Here is a 26,233-nt window from a genome sequence, read left to right as displayed (position 1 = left end):
CGACAAAACTGGAACACCGTGACAACGAGGCAAGCGAACATCGAGACAACCCATACCGGCGGAGACAGCGAGACAAGAAAATTATAAAGCCGACCGCAGTTATACCCGCAATGAACCCACTACGAACCCGTGAATTCTGTGCTTTCTCAATGAACTATTGGGCGGTTACGTTTATACAAATTTGGTGGGACGAACACACACAATCTACTGAGCTAGCCGCACGAATCTCGTAGCGAACAGAAAGCAAACAAATCAGTTCGTTACATCTGGCGCAGTGAAAGCAAAATAAACATAATGGGAAAAAAGTGGATTTACCGCCTTAAGAAGGAGGTCTTCGCCCAGGTCACACAAAGACTTAATGACGCCCTGGACGGCAGATTAGAGGACATGAGGAAGACATTGTCGGAGTATTACTCCGAGACAGAGAATGACCCACAACTTGCCGACATCTGGGCTGAGCTGGAAGCTGTGTATTACGGCAGAGCCGTGCCGAGCATCACGCTAACGAACGCTGAAGGGGATAACCTAGAAGCAAGCTTGAGCGTCGACAACTTGCAAAGGGAGGCTTACAGGAGAGATTCAAGCCAGGACAGGAAGACAACAGTGCTGACCTCTAGACCCAGCCAGTCAGATAATGCAAGGGTCACTAAACAAGTCCGAGAGTGGTTATTCAGGTTTGACGGGGCGGAGAAACCGTTCGAGTTTCTGGTACAAGTAGAATGGTCCGCCAACGCCTACGGCTTAGACCTAGACATGATCTCCCAAGCGATGCCGGAGTTGCTGAAAGGAAGGGCGTTGAAGTGGTTTATCGTCAACAATAAAAAATGGAAAACCTGGGCACAGTTCATTAAGAGCTTCCATCTTTACTTTCTGCCGAGAGATTTCTTCACAAGGCTGTCGGATCAGGCAGGCAACGAAAACATGGTTTCATTGAGTCAGTTAAAGACTACATGATCGACATGCAGACGATGTCGAGGCCACTAAACTACTCTGCGAGAGACACCTTAAAGATCATCAAGGAAAACTGCACCCCAGGCTTAAGGATCTTCCTTAGGGCGTACAAAGTGCCGGACCTGAACACGTTGATTCTATTAGCTCAGATACGAGAAAAGGGTCCAGGGATAGCTCCAAGGATGCCCAAAGGATACGAGGAAAAAAGCCCGAGGAGAATTCCAAGGATGCTCAGGGATACGAAGGGAGGAACCCAAGTATAGCACCAAGGATTCCCAAAGGACACGGAGAGAAGGAGCCCGAGGAGAACTCCACGGAGACTCAAAAGATACTGAGGAAAAAGCCCAAGGATAACTCCAATGATCGCAAAGGATAAAGGGAACTAAAGAAGAAGCACAAGGATGACTTCAAGGATGCTCGAAGGATAATGAGGAAAGACTCCGAGGATCACTCCTAGGCTACTACGGGAAAACTCGAACGATTCTACAAGGCACTACAATACAACCATACATATATAGTACAAGGAACACGTCAAGGATAACGAACGCAGAAAAGCACGAACCAAGGTCTCCAAGGATTAGTTTAGTACTAACTGGAAACACGCAGCAGCAGTCTGCCAAGCATCCCGGGGCATAATGCCCAGACGAGGAGACGGGATCGCCGGCCGGATCGGGGTCCAAACCAGGAAACACAGCTTCAGGAGTCTGAAAGGGCAATCATGGTCAACAAAGGCAACCTGCCAAGAGAAAATTAACTGATGAGCACATACAAGGAGTCGGGTGGGAGATCAGAGTACTTACGAAGTGGCAAGGACGAGTGGAAACGCCGGGCTGAGGGGTAAAAAAAACTAAACTGCGGCCGACACGTGCACGGGCATAAACAATTTGCAAAATCACCATATAACAGGGAAGGGTGCGCCTCAATAGGCGGTCGATTGGCACTGGATGATAGTGCGATCGATTGGCACAAGAAAAGAAAATGGAAATATCGGTGATGATAAACATCGCGGCGAGCAAGTGGCAACGCCGCACCTGCGATATCGATATCGTGAGCAGGCACCCTGGGTATCGATAGCCGATTAGTATCGGTGCCCAGTGGAGATTTAAAGGTGCTATGCGGAGGACGACCAGCGCTGTGGAAACGTAACAGGGTAAAAGCTTCGAGGATACGTCGAGGGAGCAACGAGGGAGCGCCGAGGTGATCGGGACGAGATGCGCCGTGACTCAAAGGCTAGGATACACAAGGAAACGCCGCAGAGTGGGAGCGCTGATTTTTCTTAAATCTTTCCTGAAGGGGTGAATGTGAGGAGTTGAATAACACCACACAAATCCCAGCAGCAGATGGCCGGCTGCTCACCAGGTACGCGACGAAGATCTTTTGGAGAACGTGGGGGTTTGAAGATCAAGGACGAAGAACGTGAGAGTTTGGAGATCAAGGACGGAGAACGTGAGAGTTTGGAGAGCAAGAGAGTTTGGAGAGCAAGGAAGTTTGGAGAGCAAAAGAGTTTGGAGCGGGTTTGGAGACCAACAGAGTTTGGAGACCAAGGATGGAGAAAAAGAGAGCGGAGACTTGGCGAGAAGAGCGAGGGTGCCGTGTGCAAAAGGAAGTAACGGGACGCCGCCGGACTTTGGACGCGGCCGTGAACTTTGGACCGAGAGAGAAGGTGCCACATCTCGGCAGCGGAGCGGCACACAAGCATGCCATATGCGTCACGGGAATCAGCGGGACGACAGCATCAGGCTGGACATCGGCGGGAAAAAGCGCATGAAGGACAAGAGGGTCAAACTGGAGCCATGGACTTTGGACCCGGTGTGGAGAGTTTCGGCGGGCCGTCCGCAAAAGGGGAATAACGGTTCCCGGAGGCCCTATATAAGCCCGCAGTGCGCTGGCAGGCGGATCAGTCAGTCGATTACGGTCAGTCGAGGAGTTAAGACAAGCAGTCGATCAAATACCGAGTAAACATAAACCCAACCAAGTAAACTACGAGGGAGCCACCACAAGGCGAGTCGTCGAAAGCAGCACCGTGGGAGCCTACAAGGAGCAAGATTGACACGTCGAGACGTTCGGGATCAGGAGTCTCAGGACTGAGAAAAAGGTGACTGAGGTCTGAAGGGGCACTACACGGCTAAGTCAAGGTGGTCTGCTTATTTCTGCCAACGAGGTCTTGGCGTTACGTCTGGAGGATCTACCAGACTGGGAGCAGTGGTGGTAAGCCTGTCGAACCCCATTGTACCTCGCCCCAAGCACTACTTTGGCGTGTCCCGGCGGGAGCCCCGTGCACCAAGTGGAGTTGAGCAAGTCCTGGCGCGACAAGCCAGAAGGGAGAGAAGTCCCGGATATGCCTACGAACCCAACACAGAAGTCCACCAGCCAGCTGGCAAGGAGAATCGAGCCCGCAGGAACGGCACGGACAGTACGCGAAAGGGTTAGGCTAGGGTGGAACGTTCGTTTATACCAGGCGTAGAAGCGAAGTGAAAAGCGAGGCAGCTTCCTTTCAGATCCTGGAGAACTCGTCAGTCTGTTCACCCTAGTCTAAAAACGGTGACGCTACCCTTAGCCCGCACGGCTGACCCCATAACGAGTCTGAATCGTGGCCGAGCAGTCACCGAGCCAAACGCGTCAGGAACAAGCAGCGGACAAGGATCTTCAGGGAGCGACAAAACTGGAACACCGTGACAACGAGGCAAGCGAACATCGAGACAACCCATACCGGCGGAGACAGCGAGACAAGAAAATTATAAAGCCGACCGCAGTTATACCCGCAATGAACCCACTACGAACCCGTGAATTCTGTGCTTTCTCAATGAACTATTGGGCGGTTACGTTTAAACAAATTTGGTGGGACGAACACACACAATCTACTGAGCTAGCCGCACGAATCTCGTAGCGAACAGAAAGCAAACAAATCAGTTCGTTACATCTGGCGCAGTGAAAGCAAAATAAACATAATGGGAAAAAAGTGGATTTACCGCCTTAAGAAGGAGGTCTTCGCCCAGGTCACACAAAGACTTAATGACGCCCTGGACGGCAGATTAGAGGACATGAGGAAGACATTGTCGGAGTATTACTCCGAGACAGAGAATGACCCACAACTTGCCGACATCTGGGCTGAGCTGGAAGCTGTGTATTACGGCAGAGCCGTGCCGAGCATCACGCTAACGAACGCTGAAGGGGATAACCTAGTAGCAAGCTTGAGCGTCGACAACTTGCAAAGGGAGGCTTACAGGAGAGATTCAAGCCAGGACAGGAAGACAACAGTGCTGACCTCTAGACCCAGCCAGTCAGATTATGCAAGGGTCACTAAACAAGTCCGAGAGTGGTTATTCAGGTTTGACGGGGCGGAGAAACCGTTCGAGTTTCTGGTACAAGTAGAATGGTCCGCCAACGCCTACGGCTTAGACCTAGACATGATCTCCCAAGCGATGCCGGAGTTGAAAGGAAGGGCGTTGAAGTGGTTTATCGTCAACAATAAAAAATGGAAAACCTGGGCACAGTTCATTAAGAGCTTCCATCTTTACTTTCTGCCGAGAGATTTCTTCACAAGGCTGTCGGATCAGGCAGGCAACGAAAACATGGTTTCATTGAGTCAGTTAAAGACTACATGATCGACATGCAGACGATGTCGAGGCCACTAAACTACTCTGCGAGAGACACCTTAAAGATCATCAAGGAAAACTGCACCCCAGGCTTAAGGATCTTCCTTAGGGCGTACAAAGTGCCGGACCTGAACACGTTGATTCTATTAGCTCAGATACGAGGAAAAGGGTCCAGGGATAGCTCCAAGGATGCCCAAAGGATACGAGGAAAAAAGCCCGAGGAGAATTCCAAGGATGCTCAGGGATACGAAGGGAGGAACCCAAGTATAGCACCAAGGATTCCCAAAGGACACGGAGAGAAGGAGCCCGAGGAGAACTCCACGGAGACTCAAAAGATACTGAGGAAAAAGCCCAAGGATAACTCCAATGATCGCAAAGGATAAAGGGAACTAAAGAAGAAGCACAAGGATGACTTCAAGGATGCTCGAAGGATAATGAGGAAAGACTCCGAGGATCACTCCTAGGCTACTACGGGAAAACTCGAACGATTCTACAAGGCACTACAATACAACCATACATATATAGTACAAGGAACACGTCAAGGATAACGAACGCAGAAAAGCACGAACCAAGGTCTCCAAGGATTAGTTTAGTACTAACTGGAAACACGCAGCAGCAGTCTGCCGAAGGAAGGGGGAAGTCGGCACAGCTAAGAGAGCTGTACCGAAAGAGGCCAAGCATCCCGGGGCATAATGCCCAGACGAGGAGACGGGATCGCCGGCCGGATCGGGGTCCAAACCAGGAAACACAGCTTCAGGAGTCTGAAAGGGCAATCATGGTCAACAAAGGCAACCTGCCAAGAGAAAATTAACTGATGAGCACATACAAGGAGTCGGGTGGGAGATCAGAGTACTTACGAAGTGGCAAGGACGAGTGGAAACGCCGGGCTGAGGGGTAAAAAAAACTAAACTGCGGCCGACACGTGCACGGGCATAAACAATTTGCAAAATCACCATATAACAGGGAAGGGTGCGCCTCAATAGGCGGTCGATTGGCACTGGATGATAGTGCGATCGATTGGCACAAGAAAAGAAAATGGAAATATCGGTGATGATAAACATCGCGGCGAGCAAGTGGCAACGCCGCACCTGCGATATCGATATCGTGAGCAGGCACCCTGGGTATCGATAGCCGATTAGTATCGGTGCCCAGTGGAGATTTAAAGGTGCTATGCGGAGGACGACCAGCGCTGTGGAAACGTAACAGGGTAAAAGCTTCGAGGATACGTCGAGGGAGCAACGAGGGAGCGCCGAGGTGATCGGGACGAGATGCGCCGTGACTCAAAGGCTAGGATACACAAGGAAACGCCGCAGAGTGGGAGCGCTGATTTTTCTTAAATCTTTCCTGAAGGGGTGAATGTGAGGAGTTGAATAACACCACACAAATCCCAGCAGCAGATGGCCGGCTGCTCACCAGGTACGCGACGAAGATCTTTTGGAGAACGTGGGGGTTTGAAGATCAAGGACGAAGAACGTGAGAGTTTGGAGATCAAGGACGGAGAACGTGAGAGTTTGGAGAGCAAGAGAGTTTTGAGCGGGTTTGGAGACCAACAGAGTTTGGAGACCAAGGATGGAGAAAAAGAGAGCGGAGACTTGGCGAGAAGAGCGAGGGTGCCGTGTGCAAAAGGAAGTAACGGGACGCCGCCGGACTTTGGACGCGGCCGTGAACTTTGGACCGAGAGAGAAGGTGCCACATCTCGGCAGCGGAGCGGCACACAAGCATGCCATATGCGTCACGGGAATCAGCGGGACGACAGCATCAGGCTGGACATCGGCGGGAAAAAGCGCATGAAGGACAAGAGGGTCAAACTGGAGCCATGGACTTTGGACCCGGTGTGGAGAGTTTCGGCGGGCCGTCCGCAAAAGGGGAATAACGGTTCCCGGAGGCCCGATATAAGCCCGCAGTGCGCTGGCAGGCGGATCAGTCAGTCGATTACGGTCAGTCGAGGAGTTAAGACAAGCAGTCGATCAAATACCGAGTAAACATAAACCCAACCAAGTAAACTACGAGGGAGCCACCACAAGGCGAGTCGTCGAAAGCAGCACCGTGGGAGCCTACAAGGAGCAAGATTGACACGTCGAGACGTTCGGGATCAGGAGTCTCAGGACTGAGAAAAAGGTGACTGAGGTCTGAAGGGGCACTACACGGCTAAGTCAAGGTGGTCTGCTTATTTCTGCCAACGAGGTCTTGGCGTTACGTCTGGAGGATCTACCAGACTGGGAGCAGTGAAGGCCGGCGACAAGAAATCGTGAGCTCGGTGGTAAGCCTGTCGAACCCCATTGTACCTCGCCCCAAGCACTACTTTGGCGAGTCCCGGCGGGAGCCCCGTGCGCCAAGTGGAGTTGAGCAAGTCCTGGCGCGACAAGCCAGAAGGGAGAGAAGTCCCGGATATGCCTACGAACCCAACACAGAAGTCCACCAGCCAGCTGGCAAGGAGAATCGAGCCCGCAGGAACGGCACGGACAGTACGCGAAAGGGTTAGGCTAGGGTGGAACGTTCGTTTATACCAGGCGTAGAAGCGAAGTGAAAAGCGAGGCAGCTTCCTTTCAGATCCTGGAGAACTCGTCAGTCTGTTCACCCTAGTCTAAAAACGGTGACGCTACCCTTAGCCCGCACGGCTGACCCCATAACGAGTCTGAATCGTGGCCAAGCAGTCACCGAGCCAAACGCGTCAGGAACAAGCAGCGGACAAGGATCTTCAGGGAGCGACAAAACTGGAACACCGTGACAACGAGGCAAGCGAACATCGAGACAACCCATACCGGCGGAGACAGCGAGACAAGAAAATTATAAAGCCGACCGCAGTTATACCCGCAATGAACCCACTACGAACCCGTGAATTCTGTGCTTTCTCAATGAACTATTGGGCGGTTACGTTTAAACAAATTTGGTGGGACGAACACACACAATCTACTGAGCTAGCCGCACGAATCTCGTGGCGAACAGAAAGCAAACAAATCAGTTCGTTACATCTGGCGCAGTGAAAGCAAAATAAACATAATGGGAAAAAAGTGGATTTACCGCCTTAAGAAGGAGGTCTTCGCCCAGGTCACACAAAGACTTAATGACGCCCTGGACGGCAGATTAGAGGACATGAGGAAGACATTGTCGGAGTATTACTCCGAGACAGAGAATGACCCACAACTTGCCGACATCTGGGCTGAGCTGGAAGCTGTGTATTACGGCAGAGCCGTGCCGAGCATCACGCTAACGAACGCTGAAGGGGATAACCTAGTAGCAAGCTTGAGCGTCGACAACTTGCAAAGGGAGGCTTACAGGAGAGATTCAAGCCAGGACAGGAAGACAACAGTGCTGACCTCTAGACCCAGCCAGTCAGATTATGCAAGGGTCACTAAACAAGTCCGAGAGTGGTTATTCAGGTTTGACGGGGCGGAGAAACCGTTCGAGTTTCTGGTACAAGTAGAATGGTCCGCCAACGCCTACGGCTTAGACCTAGACATGATCTCCCAAGCGATGCCGGAGTTGCTGAAAGGAAGGGCGTTTAAGTGGTTTATCGTCAACAATAAAAAATGGAAAACCTGGGCACAGTTCATTAAGAGCTTCCATCTTTACTTTCTGCCGAGAGATTTCTTCTCAAGGCTGTCGGATCAGGCAGGCAACGAAAACATGGTTTCATTGAGTCAGTTAAAGACTACATGATCGACATGCAGACGATGTCGAGGCCACTAAACTACTCTGCGAGAGACACCTTAAAGATCATCAAGGAAAACTGCACCCCAGGCTTAAGGATCTTCCTTAGGGCGTACAAAGTGCCGGACCTGAACACGTTGATTCTATTAGCTCAGATACGAGGAAAAGGGTCCAGGGATAGCTCCAAGGATGCCCAAAGGATACGAGGAAAAAAGCCCGAGGAGAATTCCAAGGATGCTCAGGGATACGAAGGGAGGAACCCAAGTATAGCACCAAGGATTCCCAAAGGACACGGAGAGAAGGAGCCCGAGGAGAACTCCACGGAGACTCAAAAGATACTGAGGAAAAAGCCCAAGGATAACTCCAATGATCGCAAAGGATAAAGGGAACTAAAGAAGAAGCACAAGGATGACTTCAAGGATGCTCGAAGGATAATGAGGAAAGACTCCGAGGATCACTCCTAGGCTACTACGGGAAAACTCGAACGATTCTACAAGGCACTACAATACAACCATACATATATAGTACAAGGAACACGTCAAGGATAACGAACGCAGAAAGGCACGAACCAAGGTCTCCAAGGATTAGTTTAGTACTAACTGGAAACACGCAGCAGCAGTCTGCCGAAGGAAGGGGGAAGTCGGCACAGCTAAGAGAGCTGTACCGAAAGAGGCCAAGCATCCCGGGGCATAATGCCCAGACGAGGAGACGGGATCGCCGGCCGTATCGGGGTCCAAACCAGGAAACACAGCTTCAGGAGTCTGAAAGGGCAATCATGGTCAACAAAGGCAACCTGCCAAGAGAAAATTAACTGATGAGCACATACAAGGAGTCGGGTGGGAGATCAGAGTACTTACGAAGTGGCAAGGACGAGTGGAAACGCCGGGCTGAGGGGTAAAAAAAACTAAACTGCGGCCGACACGTGCACGGGCATAAACAATTTGCAAAATCACCATATAACAGGGAAGGGTGCGCCTCAATAGGCGGTCGATTGGCACTGGATGATAGTGCGATCGATTGGCACAAGAAAAGAAAATGGAAATATCGGTGATGATAAACATCGCGGCGAGCAAGTGGCAACGCCGCACCTGCGATATCGATATCGTGAGCAGGCCCCCTGGGTATCGATAGCCGATTAGTATCGGTGCCCAGTGGAGATTTAAAGGTGCTATGCGGAGGACGACCAGCGCTGTGGAAACGTAACAGGGTAAAAGCTTCGAGGATACGTCGAGGGAGCAACGAGGGAGCGCCGAGGTGATCGGGACGAGATGCGCCGTGACTCAAAGGCTAGGATACACAAGGAAACGCCGCAGAGTGGGAGCGCTGATTTTTCTTAAATCTTTCCTGAAGGGGTGAATGTGAGGAGTTGAATAACACCACACAAATCCCAGCAGCAGATGGCCGGCTGCTCACCAGGTACGCGACGAAGATCTTTTGGAGAACGTGGGGGTTTGAAGATCAAGGACGAAGAACGTGAGAGTTTGGAGATCAAGGACGGAGAACGTGAGAGTTTGGAGAGCAAGAGAGTTTTGAGCGGGTTTGGAGACCAACAGAGTTTGGAGACCAAGGATGGAGAAAAAGAGAGCGGAGACTTGGCGAGAAGAGCGAGGGTGCCGTGTGCAAAAGGAAGTAACGGGACGCCGCCGGACTTTGGACGCGGCCGTGAACTTTGGACCGAGAGAGAAGGTGCCACATCTCGGCAGCGGAGCGGCACACAAGCATGCCATATGCGTCACGGGAATCAGCGGGACGACAGCATCAGGCTGGACATCGGCGGGAAAAAGCGCATGAAGGACAAGAGGGTCAAACTGGAGCCATGGACTTTGGACCCGGTGTGGAGAGTTTCGGCGGGCCGTCCGCAAAAGGGGAATAACGGTTCCCGGAGGCCCGATATAAGCCCGCAGTGGGCTGGCAGGCGGATCAGTCAGTCGATTACGGTCAGTCGAGGAGTTAAGACAAGCAGTCGATCAAATACCGAGTAAACATAAACCCAACCAAGTAAACTACGAGGGAGCCACCACAAGGCGAGTCGTCGTAAGCAGCACCGTGGGAGCCTACAAGGAGCAAGATTGACACGTCGAGACGTTCGGGATCAGGAGTCTCAGGACTGAGAAAAAGGTGACTGAGGTCTGAAGGGGCACTACACGGCTAAGTCAAGGTGGTCTGCTTATTTCTGCCAACGAGGTCTTGGCGTTACGTCTGGAGGATCTACCAGACTGGGAGCAGTGAAGGCCGGCGACAAGAAATCGTGAGCTCGGTGGTAAGCCTGTCGAACCCCATTGTACCTCGCCCCAAGCACTACTTTGGCGTGTCCCGGCGGGAGCCCCGTGCGCCAAGTGGAGTTGAGCAAGTCCTGGCGCGACAAGCCAGAAGGGAGAGAAGTCCCGGATATGCCTACGAACCCAACACAGAAGTCCACCAGCCAGCTGGCAAGGAGAATCGAGCCCGCAGGAACGGCACGGACAGTACGCGAAAGGGTTAGGCTAGGGTGGAACGTTCGTTTATACCAGGCGTAGAAGCGAAGTGAAAAGCGAGGCAGCTTCCTTTCAGATCCTGGAGAACTCGTCAGTCTGTTCACCCTAGTCTAAAAACGGTGACGCTACCCTTAGCCCGCACGGCTGACCCCATAACGAGTCTGAATCGTGGCCGAGCAGTCACCGAGCCAAACGCGTCAGGAACAAGCAGCGGACAAGGATCTTCAGGGAGCGACAAAACTGGAACACCGTGACAACGAGGCAAGCGAACATCGAGACAACCCATACCGGCGGAGACAGCGAGACAAGAAAATTATAAAGCCGACCGCAGTTATACCCGCAATGAACCCACTACGAACCCGTGAATTCTGTGCTTTCTCAATGAACTATTGGGCGGTTACGTTTAAACAAATTTGGTGGGACGAACACACACAATCTACTGAGCTAGCCGCACGAATCTCGTAGCGAACAGAAAGCAAACAAATCAGTTCGTTACATCTGGCGCAGTGAAAGCAAAATAAACATAATGGGAAAAAAGTGGATTTACCGCCTTAAGAAGGAGGTCTTCGCCCAGGTCACACAAAGACTTAATGACGCCCTGGACGGCAGATTAGAGGACATGAGGAAGACATTGTCGGAGTATTACTCCGAGACAGAGAATGACCCACAACTTGCCGACATCTGGGCTGAGCTGGAAGCTGTGTATTACGGCAGAGCCGTGCCGAGCATCACGCTAACGAACGCTGAAGGGGATAACCTAGTAGCAAGCTTGAGCGTCGACAACTTGCAAAGGGAGGCTTACAGGAGAGATTCAAGCCAGGACAGGAAGACAACAGTGCTGACCTCTAGACCCAGCCAGTCAGATTATGCAAGGGTCACTAAACAAGTCCGAGAGTGGTTATTCAGGTTTGACGGGGCGGAGAAACCGTTCGAGTTTCTGGTACAAGTAGAATGGTCCGCCAACGCCTACGGCTTAGACCTAGACATGATCTCCCAAGCGATGCCGGAGTTGCTGAAAGGAAGGGCGTTGAAGTGGTTTATCGTCAACAATAAAAAATGGAAAACCTGGGCACAGTTCATTAAGAGCTTCCATCTTTACTTTCTGCCGAGAGATTTCTTCTCAAGGCTGTCGGATCAGGCAGGCAACGAAAACATGGTTTCATTGAGTCAGTTAAAGACTACATGATCGACATGCAGACGATGTCGAGGCCACTAAACTACTCTGCGAGAGACACCTTAAAGATCATCAAGGAAAACTGCACCCCAGGCTTAAGGATCTTCCTTAGGGCGTACAAAGTGCCGGACCTGAACACGTTGATTCTATTAGCTCAGATACGAGGAAAAGGGTCCAGGGATAGCTCCAAGGATGCCCAAAGGATACGAGGAAAAAAGCCCGAGGAGAATTCCAAGGATGCTCAGGGATACGAAGGGAGGAACCCAAGTATAGCACCAAGGATTCCCAAAGGACACGGAGAGAAGGAGCCCGAGGAGAACTCCACGGAGACTCAAAAGATACTGAGGAAAAAGCACAAGGATAACTCCAATGATCGCAAAGGATAAAGGGAACTAAAGAAGAAGCACAAGGATGACTTCAAGGATGCTCGAAGGATAATGAGGAAAGACTCCGAGGATCACTCCTAGGCTACTACGGGAAAACTCGAACGATTCTACAAGGCACTACAATACAACCATACATATATAGTACAAGGAACACGTCAAGGATAACGAACGCAGAAAGGCACGAACCAAGGTCTCCAAGGATTAGTTTAGTACTAACTGGAAACACGCAGCAGCAGTCTGCCGAAGGAAGGGGGAAGTCGGCACAGCTAAGAGAGCTGTACCGAAAGAGGCCAAGCATCCCGGGGCATAATGCCCAGACGAGGAGACGGGATCGCCGGCCGTATCGGGGTCCAAACCAGGAAACACAGCTTCAGGAGTCTGAAAGGGCAATCATGGTCAACAAAGGCAACCTGCCAAGAGAAAATTAACTGATGAGCACATACAAGGAGTCGGGTGGGAGATCAGAGTACTTACGAAGTGGCAAGGACGAGTGGAAACGCCGGGCTGAGGGGTAAAAAAAACTAAACTGCGGCCGACACGTGCACGGGCATAAACAATTTGCAAAATCACCATATAACAGGGAAGGGTGCGCCTCAATAGGCGGTCGATTGGCACTGGATGATAGTGCGATCGATTGGCACAAGAAAAGAAAATGGAAATATCGGTGATGATAAACATCGCGGCGAGCAAGTGGCAACGCCGCACCTGCGATATCGATATCGTGAGCAGGCCCCCTGGGTATCGATAGCCGATTAGTATCGGTGCCCAGTGGAGATTTAAAGGTGCTATGCGGAGGACGACCAGCGCTGTGGAAACGTAACAGGGTAAAAGCTTCGAGGATACGTCGAGGGAGCAACGAGGGAGCGCCGAGGTGATCGGGACGAGATGCGCCGTGACTCAAAGGCTAGGATACACAAGGAAACGCCGCAGAGTGGGAGCGCTGATTTTTCTTAAATCTTTCCTGAAGGGGTGAATGTGAGGAGTTGAATAACACCACACAAATCCCAGCAGCAGATGGCCGGCTGCTCACCAGGTACGCGACGAAGATCTTTTGGAGAACGTGGGGGTTTGAAGATCAAGGACGAAGAACGTGAGAGTTTGGAGATCAAGGACGGAGAACGTGAGAGTTTGGAGAGCAAGAGAGTTTTGAGCGGGTTTGGAGACCAACAGAGTTTGGAGACCAAGGATGGAGAAAAAGAGAGCGGAGACTTGGCGAGAAGAGCGAGGGTGCCGTGTGCAAAAGGAAGTAACGGGACGCCGCCGGACTTTGGACGCGGCCGTGAACTTTGGACCGAGAGAGAAGGTGCCACATCTCGGCAGCGGAGCGGCACACAAGCATGCCATATGCGTCACGGGAATCAGCGGGACGACAGCATCAGGCTGGACATCGGCGGGAAAAAGCGCATGAAGGACAAGAGGGTCAAACTGGAGCCATGGACTTTGGACCCGGTGTGGAGAGTTTCGGCGGGCCGTCCGCAAAAGGGGAATAACGGTTCCCGGAGGCCCGATATAAGCCCGCAGTGGGCTGGCAGGCGGATCAGTCAGTCGATTACGGTCAGTCGAGGAGTTAAGACAAGCAGTCGATCAAATACCGAGTAAACATAAACCCAACCAAGTAAACTACGAGGGAGCCACCACAAGGCGAGTCGTCGAAAGCAGCACCGTGGGAGCCTACAAGGAGCAAGATTGACACGTCGAGACGTTCGGGATCAGGAGTCTCAGGACTGAGAAAAAGGTGACTGAGGTCTGAAGGGGCACTACACGGCTAAGTCAAGGTGGTCTGCTTATTTCTGCCAACGAGGTCTTGGCGTTACGTCTGGAGGATCTACCAGACTGGGAGCAGTGAAGGCCGGCGACAAGAAATCGTGAGCTCGGTGGTAAGCCTGTCGAACCCCATTGTACCTCGCCCCAAGCACTACTTTGGCGTGTCCCGGCGGGAGCCCCGTGCGCCAAGTGGAGTTGAGCAAGTCCTGGCGCGACAAGCCAGAAGGGAGAGAAGTCCCGGATATGCCTACGAACCCAACACAGAAGTCCACCAGCCAGCTGGCAAGGAGAATCGAGCCCGCAGGAACGGCACGGACAGTACGCGAAAGGGTTAGGCTAGGGTGGAACGTTCGTTTATACCAGGCGTAGAAGCGAAGTGAAAAGCGAGGCAGCTTCCTTTCAGATCCTGGAGAACTCGTCAGTCTGTTCACCCTAGTCTAAAAACGGTGACGCTACCCTTAGCCCGCACGGCTGACCCCATAACGAGTCTGAATCGTGGCCAAGCAGTCACCGAGCCAAACGCGTCAGGAACAAGCAGCGGACAAGGATCTTCAGGGAGCGACAAAACTGGAACACCGTGACAACGAGGCAAGCGAACATCGAGACAACCCATACCGGCGGAGACAGCGAGACAAGAAAATTATAAAGCCGACCGCAGTTATACCCGCAATGAACCCACTACGAACCCGTGAATTCTGTGCTTTCTCAATGAACTATTGGGCGGTTACGTTTAAACAAATTTGGTGGGACGAACACACACAATCTACTGAGCTAGCCGCACGAATCTCGTAGCGAACAGAAAGCAAACAAATCAGTTCGTTACATCTGGCGCAGTGAAAGCAAAATAAACATAATGGGAAAAAAGTGGATTTACCGCCTTAAGAAGGAGGTCTTCGCCCAGGTCACACAAAGACTTAATGACGCCCTGGACGGCAGATTAGAGGACATGAGGAAGACATTGTCGGAGTATTACTCCGAGACAGAGAATGACCCACAACTTGCCGACATCTGGGCTGAGCTGGAAGCTGTGTATTACGGCAGAGCCGTGCCGAGCATCACGCTAACGAACGCTGAAGGGGATAACCTAGTAGCAAGCTTGAGCGTCGACAACTTGCAAAGGGAGGCTTACAGGAGAGATTCAAGCCAGGACAGGAAGACAACAGTGCTGACCTCTAGACCCAGCCAGTCAGATTATGCAAGGGTCACTAAACAAGTCCGAGAGTGGTTATTCAGGTTTGACGGGGCGGAGAAACCGTTCGAGTTTCTGGTACAAGTAGAATGGTCCGCCAACGCCTACGGCTTAGACCTAGACATGATCTCCCAAGCGATGCCGGAGTTGCTGAAAGGAAGGGCGTTGAAGTGGTTTATCGTCAACAATAAAAAATGGAAAACCTGGGCACAGTTCATTAAGAGCTTCCATCTTTACTTTCTGCCGAGAGATTTCTTCTCAAGGCTGTCGGATCAGGCAGGCAACGAAAACATGGTTTCATTGAGTCAGTTAAAGACTACATGATCGACATGCAGACGATGTCGAGGCCACTAAACTACTCTGCGAGAGACACCTTAAAGATCATCAAGGAAAACTGCACCCCAGGCTTAAGGATCTTCCTTAGGGCGTACAAAGTGCCGGACCTGAACACGTTGATTCTATTAGCTCAGATACGAGGAAAAGGGTCCAGGGATAGCTCCAAGGATGCCCAAAGGATACGAGGAAAAAAGCCCGAGGAGAATTCCAAGGATGCTCAGGGATACGAAGGGAGGAACCCAAGTATAGCACCAAGGATTCCCAAAGGACACGGAGAGAAGGAGCCCGAGGAGAACTCCACGGAGACTCAAAAGATACTGAGGAAAAAGCACAAGGATAACTCCAATGATCGCAAAGGATAAAGGGAACTAAAGAAGAAGCACAAGGATGACTTCAAGGATGCTCGAAGGATAATGAGGAAAGACTCCGAGGATCACTCCTAGGCTACTACGGGAAAACTCGAACGATTCTACAAGGCACTACAATACAACCATACATATATAGTACAAGGAACACGTCAAGGATAACGAACGCAGAAAGGCACGAACCAAGGTCTCCAAGGATTAGTTTAGTACTAACTGGAAACACGCAGCAGCAGTCTGCCGAAGGAAGGGGGAAGTCGGCACAGCTAAGAGAGCTGTACCGAAAGAGGCCAAGCATCCCGGGGCATAATGCCCAGACGAGGAGACGGGATCGCCGGCCGTATCGGGGTCCAAACCAGGAAACACAGCTTCAGGAGTCTGAAAGGGCAATCATGGTCAACAAAGGCAACCTGCCAAGAGAAAATTAACTGATGAGCACATACAAGGAGTCGGGTGGGAGATCAGAGTACTTACGAAGTGGCAAGGACGAGTGGAAACGCCGGGCTGAGGGGTAAAAAAAACTAAACTGCGGCCGACACGTGCACGGGCATAAACAATTTGCAAAATCACCATATAACAGGGAAGGGTGCGCCTCAATAGGCGGTCGATTGGCACTGGATGATAGTGCGATCGATTGGCACAAGAAAAGAAAATGGAAATATCGGTGATGATAAACATCGCGGCGAGCAAGTGGCAACGCCGCACCTGCGATATCGATATCGTGAGCAGGCCCCCTGGGTATCGATAGCCGATTAGTATCGGTGCCCAGTGGAGATTTAAAGGTGCTATGCGGAGGACGACCAGCGCTGTGGAAACGTAACAGGGTAAAAGCTTCGAGGATACGTCGAGGGAGCAACGAGGGAGCGCCGAGGTGATCGGGACGAGATGCGCCGTGACTCAAAGGCTAGGATACACAAGGAAACGCCGCAGAGTGGGAGCGCTGATTTTTCTTAAATCTTTCCTGAAGGGGTGAATGTGAGGAGTTGAATAACACCACACAAATCCCAGCAGCAGATGGCCGGCTGCTCACCAGGTACGCGACGAAGATCTTTTGGAGAACGTGGGGGTTTGAAGATCAAGGACGAAGAACGTGAGAGTTTGGAGATCAAGGACGGAGAACGTGAGAGTTTGGAGAGCAAGAGAGTTTTGAGCGGGTTTGGAGACCAACAGAGTTTGGAGACCAAGGATGGAGAAAAAGAGAGCGGAGACTTGGCGAGAAGAGCGAGGGTGCCGTGTGCAAAAGGAAGTAACGGGACGCCGCCGGACTTTGGACGCGGCCGTGAACTTTGGACCGAGAGAGAAGGTGCCACATCTCGGCAGCGGAGCGGCACACAAGCATGCCATATGCGTCACGGGAATCAGCGGGACGACAGCATCAGGCTGGACATCGGCGGGAAAAAGCGCATGAAGGACAAGAGGGTCAAACTGGAGCCATGGACTTTGGACCCGGTGTGGAGAGTTTCGGCGGGCCGTCCGCAAAAGGGGAATAACGGTTCCCGGAGGCCCGATATAAGCCCGCAGTGGGCTGGCAGGCGGATCAGTCAGTCGATTACGGTCAGTCGAGGAGTTAAGACAAGCAGTCGATCAAATACCGAGTAAACATAAACCCAACCAAGTAAACTACGAGGGAGCCACCACAAGGCGAGTCGTCGAAAGCAGCACCGTGGGAGCCTACAAGGAGCAAGATTGACACGTCGAGACGTTCGGGATCAGGAGTCTCAGGACTGAGAAAAAGGTGACTGAGGTCTGAAGGGGCACTACACGGCTAAGTCAAGGTGGTCTGCTTATTTCTGCCAACGAGGTCTTGGCGTTACGTCTGGAGGATCTACCAGACTGGGAGCAGTGAAGGCCGGCGACAAGAAATCGTGAGCTCGGTGGTAAGCCTGTCGAACCCCATTGTACCTCGCCCCAAGCACTACTTTGGCGTGTCCCGGCGGGAGCCCCGTGCGCCAAGTGGAGTTGAGCAAGTCCTGGCGCGACAAGCCAGAAGGGAGAGAAGTCCCGGATATGCCTACGAACCCAACACAGAAGTCCACCAGCCAGCTGGCAAGGAGAATCGAGCCCGCAGGAACGGCACGGACAGTACGCGAAAGGGTTAGGCTAGGGTGGAACGTTCGTTTATACCAGGCGTAGAAGCGAAGTGAAAAGCGAGGCAGCTTCCTTTCAGATCCTGGAGAACTCGTCAGTCTGTTCACCCTAGTCTAAAAACGGTGACGCTACCCTTAGCCCGCACGGCTGACCCCATAACGAGTCTGAATCGTGGCCAAGCAGTCACCGAGCCAAACGCGTCAGGAACAAGCAGCGGACAAGGATCTTCAGGGAGCGACAAAACTGGAACACCGTGACAACGAGGCAAGCGAACATCGAGACAACCCATACCGGCGGAGACAGCGAGACAAGAAAATTATAAAGCCGACCGCAGTTATACCCGCAATGAACCCACTACGAACCCGTGAATTCTGTGCTTTCTCAATGAACTATTGGGCGGTTACGTTTAAACAAATTTGGTGGGACGAACACACACAATCTACTGAGCTAGCCGCACGAATCTCGTGGCGAACAGAAAGCAAACAAATCAGTTCGTTACATCTGGCGCAGTGAAAGCAAAATAAACATAATGGGAAAAAAGTGGATTTACCGCCTTAAGAAGGAGGTCTTCGCCCAGGTCACACAAAGACTTAATGACGCCCTGGACGGCAGATTAGAGGACATGAGGAAGACATTGTCGGAGTATTACTCCGAGACAGAGAATGACCCACAACTTGCCGACATCTGGGCTGAGCTGGAAGCTGTGTATTACGGCAGAGCCGTGCCGAGCATCACGCTAACGAACGCTGAAGGGGATAACCTAGTAGCAAGCTTGAGCGTCGACAACTTGCAAAGGGAGGCTTACAGGAGAGATTCAAGCCAGGACAGGAAGACAACAGTGCTGACCTCTAGACCCAGCCAGTCAGATTATGCAAGGGTCACTAAACAAGTCCGAGAGTGGTTATTCAGGTTTGACGGGGCGGAGAAACCGTTCGAGTTTCTGGTACAAGTAGAATGGTCCGCCAACGCCTACGGCTTAGACCTAGACATGATCTCCCAAGCGATGCCGGAGTTGCTGAAAGGAAGGGCGTTGAAGTGGTTTATCGTCAACAATAAAAAATGGAAAACCTGGGCACAGTTCATTAAGAGCTTCCATCTTTACTTTCTGCCGAGAGATTTCTTCACAAGGCTGTCGGATCAGGCAGGCAACGAAAACATGGTTTCATTGAGTCAGTTAAAGACTACATGATCGACATGCAGACGATGTCGAGGCCACTAAACTACTCTGCGAGAGACACCTTAAAGATCATCAAGGAAAACTGCACCCCAGGCTTAAGGATCTTCCTTAGGGCGTACAAAGTGCCGGACCTGAACACGTTGATTCTATTAGCTCAGATACGAGGAAAAGGGTCCAGGGATAGCTCCAAGGATGCCCAAAGGATACGAGGAAAAAAGCCCGAGGAGAATTCCAAGGATGCTCAGGGATACGAAGGGAGGAACCCAAGTATAGCACCAAGGATTCCCAAAGGACACGGAGAGAAGGAGCCCGAGGAGAACTCCACGGAGACTCAAAAGATACTGAGGAAAAAGCCCAAGGATAACTCCAATGATCGCAAAGGATAAAGGGAACTAAAGAAGAAGCACAAGGATGACTTCAAGGATGCTCGAAGGATAATGAGGAAAGACTCCGAGGATCACTCCTAGGCTACTACGGGAAAACTCGAACGATTCTACAAGGCACTACAATACAACCATACATATATAGTACAAGGAACACGTCAAGGATAACGAACGCAGAAAGGCACGAACCAAGGTCTCCAAGGATTAGTTTAGTACTAACTGGAAACACGCAGCAGCAGTCTGCCGAAGGAAGGGGGAAGTCGGCACAGCTAAGAGAGCTGTACCGAAAGAGGCCAAGCATCCCGGGGCATAATGCCCAGACGAGGAGACGGGATCGCCGGCCGGATCGGGGTCCAAACCAGGAAACACAGCTTCAGGAGTCTGAAAGGGCAATCATGGTCAACAAAGGCAACCTGCCAAGAGAAAATTAACTGATGAGCACATACAAGGAGTCGGGTGGGAGATCAGAGTACTTACGAAGTGGCAAGGACGAGTGGAAACGCCGGGCTGAGGGGTAAAAAAAACTAAACTGCGGCCGACACGTGCACGGGCATAAACAATTTGCAAAATCACCATATAACAGGGAAGGGTGCGCCTCAATAGGCGGTCGATTGGCACTGGATGATAGTGCGATCGATTGGCACAAGAAAAGAAAATGGAAATATCGGTGATGATAAACATCGCGGCGAGCAAGTGGCAACGCCGCACCTGCGATATCGATATCGTGAGCAGGCACCCTGGGTATCGATAGCCGATTAGTATCGGTGCCCAGTGGAGATTTAAAGGTGCTATGCGGAGGACGACCAGCGCTGTGGAAACGTAACAGGGTAAAAGCTTCGAGGATACGTCGAGGGAGCAACGAGGGAGCGCCGAGGTGATCGGGACGAGTTGCGCCGTGACTCAAAGGCTAGGATACACAAGGAAACGCCGCAGAGTGGGAGCGCTGATTTTTCTTAAATCTTTCCTGAAGGGGTGAATGTGAGGAGTTGAATAACACCACACAAATCCCAGCAGCAGATGGCCGGCTGCTCACCAGGTACGCGACGAAGATCTTTTGGAGAACGTGGGGGTTTGAAGATCAAGGACGAAGAACGTGAGAGTTTGGAGATCAAGGACGGAGAACGTGAGAGTTTGGAGAGCAAGAGAGTTTTGAGCGGGTTTGGAGACCAACAGAGTTTGGAGACCAAGGATGGAGAAAAAGAGAGCGGAGACTTGGCGAGAAGAGCGAGGGTGCCGTGTGCAAAAGGAAGTAACGGGACGCCGCCGGACTTTGGACGCGGCCGTGAACTTTGGACCGAGAGAGAAGGTGCCACATCTCGGCAGCGGAGCGGCACACAAGCATGCCATATGCGTCACGGGAATCAGCGGGACGACAGCATCAGGCTGGACATCGGCGGGAAAAAGCGCATGAAGGACAAGAGGGTCAAACTGGAGCCATGGACTTTGGACCCGGTGTGGAGAGTTTCGGCGGGCCGTCCGCAAAAGGGGAATAACGGTTCCCGGAGGCCCGATATAAGCCCGCAGTGGGCTGGCAGGCGGATCAGTCAGTCGATTACGGTCAGTCGAGGAGTTAAGACAAGCAGTCGATCAAATACCGAGTAAACATAAACCCAACCAAGTAAACTACGAGGGAGCCACCACAAGGCGAGTCGTCGAAAGCAGCACCGTGGGAGCCTACAAGGAGCAAGATTGACACGTCGAGACGTTCGGGATCAGGAGTCTCAGGACTGAGAAAAAGGTGACTGAGGTCTGAAGGGGCACTACACGGCTAAGTCAAGGTGGTCTGCTTATTTCTGCCAACGAGGTCTTGGCGTTACGTCTGGAGGATCTACCAGACTGGGAGCAGTGAAGGCCGGCGACAAGAAATCGTGAGCTCGGTGGTAAGCCTGTCGAACCCCATTGTACCTCGCCCCAAGCACTACTTTGGCGTGTCCCGGCGGGAGCCCCGTGCGCCAAGTGGAGTTGAGCAAGTCCTGGCGCGACAAGCCAGAAGGGAGAGAAGTCCCGGATATGCCTACGAACCCAACACAGAAGTCCACCAGCCAGCTGGCAAGGAGAATCGAGCCCGCAGGAACGGCACGGACAGTACGCGAAAGGGTTAGGCTAGGGTGGAACGTTCGTTTATACCAGGCGTAGAAGCGAAGTGAAAAGCGAGGCAGCTTCCTTTCAGATCCTGGAGAACTCGTCAGTCTGTTCACCCTAGTCTAAAAACGGTGACGCTACCCTTAGCCCGCACGGCTGACCCCATAACGAGTCTGAATCGTGGCCGAGCAGTCACCGAGCCAAACGCGTCAGGAACAAGCAGCGGACAAGGATCTTCAGGGAGCGACAAAACTGGAACACCGTGACAACGAGGCAAGCGAACATCGAGACAACCCATACCGGCGGAGACAGCGAGACAAGAAAATTATAAAGCCGACCGCAGTTATACCCGCAATGAACCCACTACGAACCCGTGAATTCTGTGCTTTCTCAATGAACTATTGGGCGGTTACGTTTAAACAAATTTGGTGGGACGAACACACACAATCTACTGAGCTAGCCGCACGAATCTCGTAGCGAACAGAAAGCAAACAAATCAGTTCGTTACATCTGGCGCAGTGAAAGCAAAATAAACATAATGGGAAAAAAGTGGATTTACCGCCTTAAGAAGGAGGTCTTCGCCCAGGTCACACAAAGACTTAATGACGCCCTGGACGGCAGATTAGAGGACATGAGGAAGACATTGTCGGAGTATTACTCCGAGACAGAGAATGACCCACAACTTGCCGACATCTGGGCTGAGCTGGAAGCTGTGTATTACGGCAGAGCCGTGCCGAGCATCACGCTAACGAACGCTGAAGGGGATAACCTAGTAGCAAGCTTGAGCGTCGACAACTTGCAAAGGGAGGCTTACAGGAGAGATTCAAGCCAGGACAGGAAGACAACAGTGCTGACCTCTAGACCCAGCCAGTCAGATTATGCAAGGGTCACTAAACAAGTCCGAGAGTGGTTATTCAGGTTTGACGGGGCGGAGAAACCGTTCGAGTTTCTGGTACAAGTAGAATGGTCCGCCAACGCCTACGGCTTAGACCTAGACATGATCTCCCAAGCGATGCCGGAGTTGCTGAAAGGAAGGGCGTTGAAGTGGTTTATCGTCAACAATAAAAAATGGAAAACCTGGGCACAGTTCATTAAGAGCTTCCATCTTTACTTTCTGCCGAGAGATTTCTTCACAAGGCTGTCGGATCAGGCAGGCAACGAAAACATGGTTTCATTGAGTCAGTTAAAGACTACATGATCGACATGCAGACGATGTCGAGGCCACTAAACTACTCTGCGAGAGACACCTTAAAGATCATCAAGGAAAACTGCACCCCAGGCTTAAGGATCTTCCTTAGGGCGTACAAAGTGCCGGACCTGAACACGTTGATTCTATTAGCTCAGATACGAGGAAAAGGGTCCAGGGATAGCTCCAAGGATGCCCAAAGGATACGAGGAAAAAAGCCCGAGGAGAATTCCAAGGATGCTCAGGGATACGAAGGGAGGAACCCAAGAATAGCACCAAGGATTCCCAAAGGACACGGAGAGAAGGAGCCCGAGGAGAACTCCACGGAGACTCAAAAGATACTGAGGAAAAAGCCCAAGGATAACTCCAATGATCGCAAAGGATAAAGGGAACTAAAGAAGAAGCACAAGGATGACTTCAAGGATGCTCGAAGGATAATGAGGAAAGACTCCGAGGATCACTCCTAGGCTACTACGGGAAAACTCGAACGATTCTACAAGGCACTACAATACAACCATACATATATAGTACAAGGAACACGTCAAGGATAACGAACGCAGAAAGGCACGAACCAAGGTCTCCAAGGATTAGTTTAGTACTAACTGGAAACACGCAGCAGCAGTCTGCCGAAGGAAGGGGGAAGTCGGCACAGCTAAGAGAGCTGTACCGAAAGAGGCCAAGCATCCCGGGGCATAATGCCCAGACGAGGAGACGGGATCGCCGGCCGGATCGGGGTCCAAACCAGGAAACACAGCTTCAGGAGTCTGAAAGGGCAATCATGGTCAACAAAGGCAACCTGCCAAGAGAAAATTAACTGATGAGCACATACAAGGAGTCGGGTGGGAGATCAGAGTACTTACGAAGTGGCAAGGACGAGTGGAAACGCCGGGCTGAGGGGTAAAAAAAACTAAACTGCGGCCGACACGTGCACGGGCATAAACAATTTGCAAAATCACCATATAACAGGGAAGGGTGCGCCTCAATAGGCGGTCGATTGGCACTGGATGATAGTGCGATCGATTGGCACAAGAAAAGAAAATGGAAATATCGGTGATGATAAACATCGCGGCGAGCAAGTGGCAACGCCGCACCTGCGATATCGATATCGTGAGCAGGCACCCTGGGTATCGATAGCCGATTAGTATCGGTGCCCAGTGGAGATTTAAAGGTGCTATGCGGAGGACGACCAGCGCTGTGGAAACGTAACAGGGTAAAAGCTTCGAGGATACGTCGAGGGAGCAACGAGGGAGCGCCGAGGTGATCGGGACGAGTTGCGCCGTGACTCAAAGGCTAGGATACACAAGGAAACGCCGCAGAGTGGGAGCGCTGATTTTTCTTAAATCTTTCCTGAAGGGGTGAATGTGAGGAGTTGAATAACACCACACAAATCCCAGCAGCAGATGGCCGGCTGCTCACCAGGTACGCGACGAAGATCTTTTGGAGAACGTGGGGGTTTGAAGATCAAGGACGAAGAACGTGAGAGTTTGGAGATCAAGGACGGAGAACGTGAGAGTTTGGAGAGCAAGAGAGTTTTGAGCGGGTTTGGAGACCAACAGAGTTTGGAGACCAAGGATGGAGAAAAAGAGAGCGGAGACTTGGCAAGAAGAGCGAGGGTGCCGTGTGCAAAAGGAAGTAACGGGACGCCGCCGGACTTTGGACGCGGCCGTGAACTTTGGACCGAGAGAGAAGGTGCCACATCTCGGCAGCGGAGCGGCACACAAGCATGCCATATGCGTCACGGGAATCAGCGGGACGACATCATCAGGCTGGACATCGGCGGGAAAAAGCGCATGAAGGACAAGAGGGTCAAACTGGAGCCATGGACTTTGGACCCGGTGTGGAGAGTTTCGGCGGGCCGTCCGCAAAAGGGGAATAACGGTTCCCGGAGGCCCGATATAAGCCCGCAGTGCGCTGGCAGGCGGATCAGTCAGTCGATTACGGTCAGTCGAGGAGTTAAGACAAGCAGTCGATCAAATACCGAGTAAACATAAACCCAACCAAGTAAACTACGAGGGAGCCACCACAAGGCGAGTCGTCGAAAGCAGCACCGTGGGAGCCTACAAGGAGCAAGATTGACACGTCGAGACGTTCGGGATCAGGAGTCTCAGGACTGAGAAAAAGGTGACTGAGGTCTGAAGGGGCACTACACGGCTAAGTCAAGGTGGTCTGCTTATTTCTGCCAACGAGGTCTTGGCGTTACGTCTGGAGGATCTACCAGACTGGGAGCAGTGAAGGCCGGCGACAAGAAATCGTGAGCTCGGTGGTAAGCCTGTCGAACCCCATTGTACCTCGCCCCAAGCACTACTTTGGCGTGTCCCGGCGGGAGCCCCGTGCGCCAAGTGGAGTTGAGCAAGTCCTGGCGCGACAAGCCAGAAGGGAGAGAAGTCCCGGATATGCCTACGAACCCAACACAGAAGTCCACCAGCCAGCTGGCAAGGAGAATCGAGCCCGCAGGAACGGCACGGACAGTACGCGAAAGGGTTAGGCTAGGGTGGAACGTTCGTTTATACCAGGCGTAGAAGCGAAGTGAAAAGCGAGGCAGCTTCCTTTCAGATCCTGGAGAACTCGTCAGTCTGTTCACCCTAGTCTAAAAACGGTGACGCTACCCTTAGCCCGCACGGCTGACCCCATAACGAGTCTGAATCGTGGCCGAGCAGTCACCGAGCCAAACGCGTCAGGAACAAGCAGCGGACAAGGATCTTCAGGGAGCGACAAAACTGGAACACCGTGACAACGAGGCAAGCGAACATCGAGACAACCCATACCGGCGGAGACAGCGAGACAAGAAAATTATAAAGCCGACCGCAGTTATACCCGCAATGAACCCACTACGAACCCGTGAATTCTGTGCTTTCTCAATGAACTATTGGGCGGTTACGTTTAAACAAATTTGGTGGGACGAACACACACAATCTACTGAGCTAGCCGCACGAATCTCGTAGCGAACAGAAAGCAAACAAATCAGTTCGTTACATCTGGCGCAGTGAAAGCAAAATAAACATAATGGGAAAAAAGTGGATTTACCGCCTTAAGAAGGAGGTCTTCGCCCAGGTCACACAAAGACTTAATGACGCCCTGGACGGCAGATTAGAGGACATGAGGAAGACATTGTCGGAGTATTACTCCGAGACAGAGAATGACCCACAACTTGCCGACATCTGGGCTGAGCTGGAAGCTGTGTATTACGGCAGAGCCGTGCCGAGCATCACGCTAACGAACGCTGAAGGGGATAACCTAGTAGCAAGCTTGAGCGTCGACAACTTGCAAAGGGAGGCTTACAGGAGAGATTCAAGCCAGGACAGGAAGACAACAGTGCTGACCTCTAGACCCAGCCAGTCAGATTATGCAAGGGTCACTAAACAAGTCCGAGAGTGGTTATTCAGGTTTGACGGGGCGGAGAAACCGTTCGAGTTTCTGGTACAAGTAGAATGGTC

The 26,233-nt window shown here is 51.8% G+C and overlaps 1 protein-coding gene across 14 annotated transcripts in view; it reads left to right on the top strand.

The window, feature by feature from the left end:
* Positions 1-3,271: 3,271 nt before the first annotated feature.
* LOC127012081 (uncharacterized) overlaps positions 3,272-26,233 on the top strand; it is a 45,889-nt gene continuing 22,927 nt past the window's right edge. For 2 of the 14 annotated variants that reach the window (XM_050890291.1, XM_050890285.1), the window contains exon 1: positions 3,272-4,279. In XM_050890291.1, the coding sequence (XP_050746248.1) occupies positions 3,900-4,279 (380 nt within the window). In that variant the 5' untranslated portion in view covers positions 3,272-3,899. Of the gene's footprint in view, positions 4,280-7,205; positions 7,928-10,312; positions 11,579-14,507; positions 15,230-18,158; positions 18,881-21,100; positions 22,532-24,702; positions 26,183-26,233 lie in introns of those variants that run through there. The other 12 variants (XM_050890293.1, XM_050890287.1, XM_050890288.1 and 9 more) reach the window with 6 other exon arrangements.

Source organism: Drosophila biarmipes, unplaced genomic scaffold, assembly GCF_025231255.1.
Source record: "Drosophila biarmipes strain raj3 unplaced genomic scaffold, RU_DBia_V1.1 ptg000019l, whole genome shotgun sequence".
Lineage (NCBI taxonomy): Eukaryota > Metazoa > Arthropoda > Insecta > Diptera > Drosophilidae > Drosophila > Drosophila biarmipes.
The sequence above is the reverse complement of the archived record's forward strand: the minus strand, read 5'-3'. Positions and strand labels throughout refer to the sequence as shown.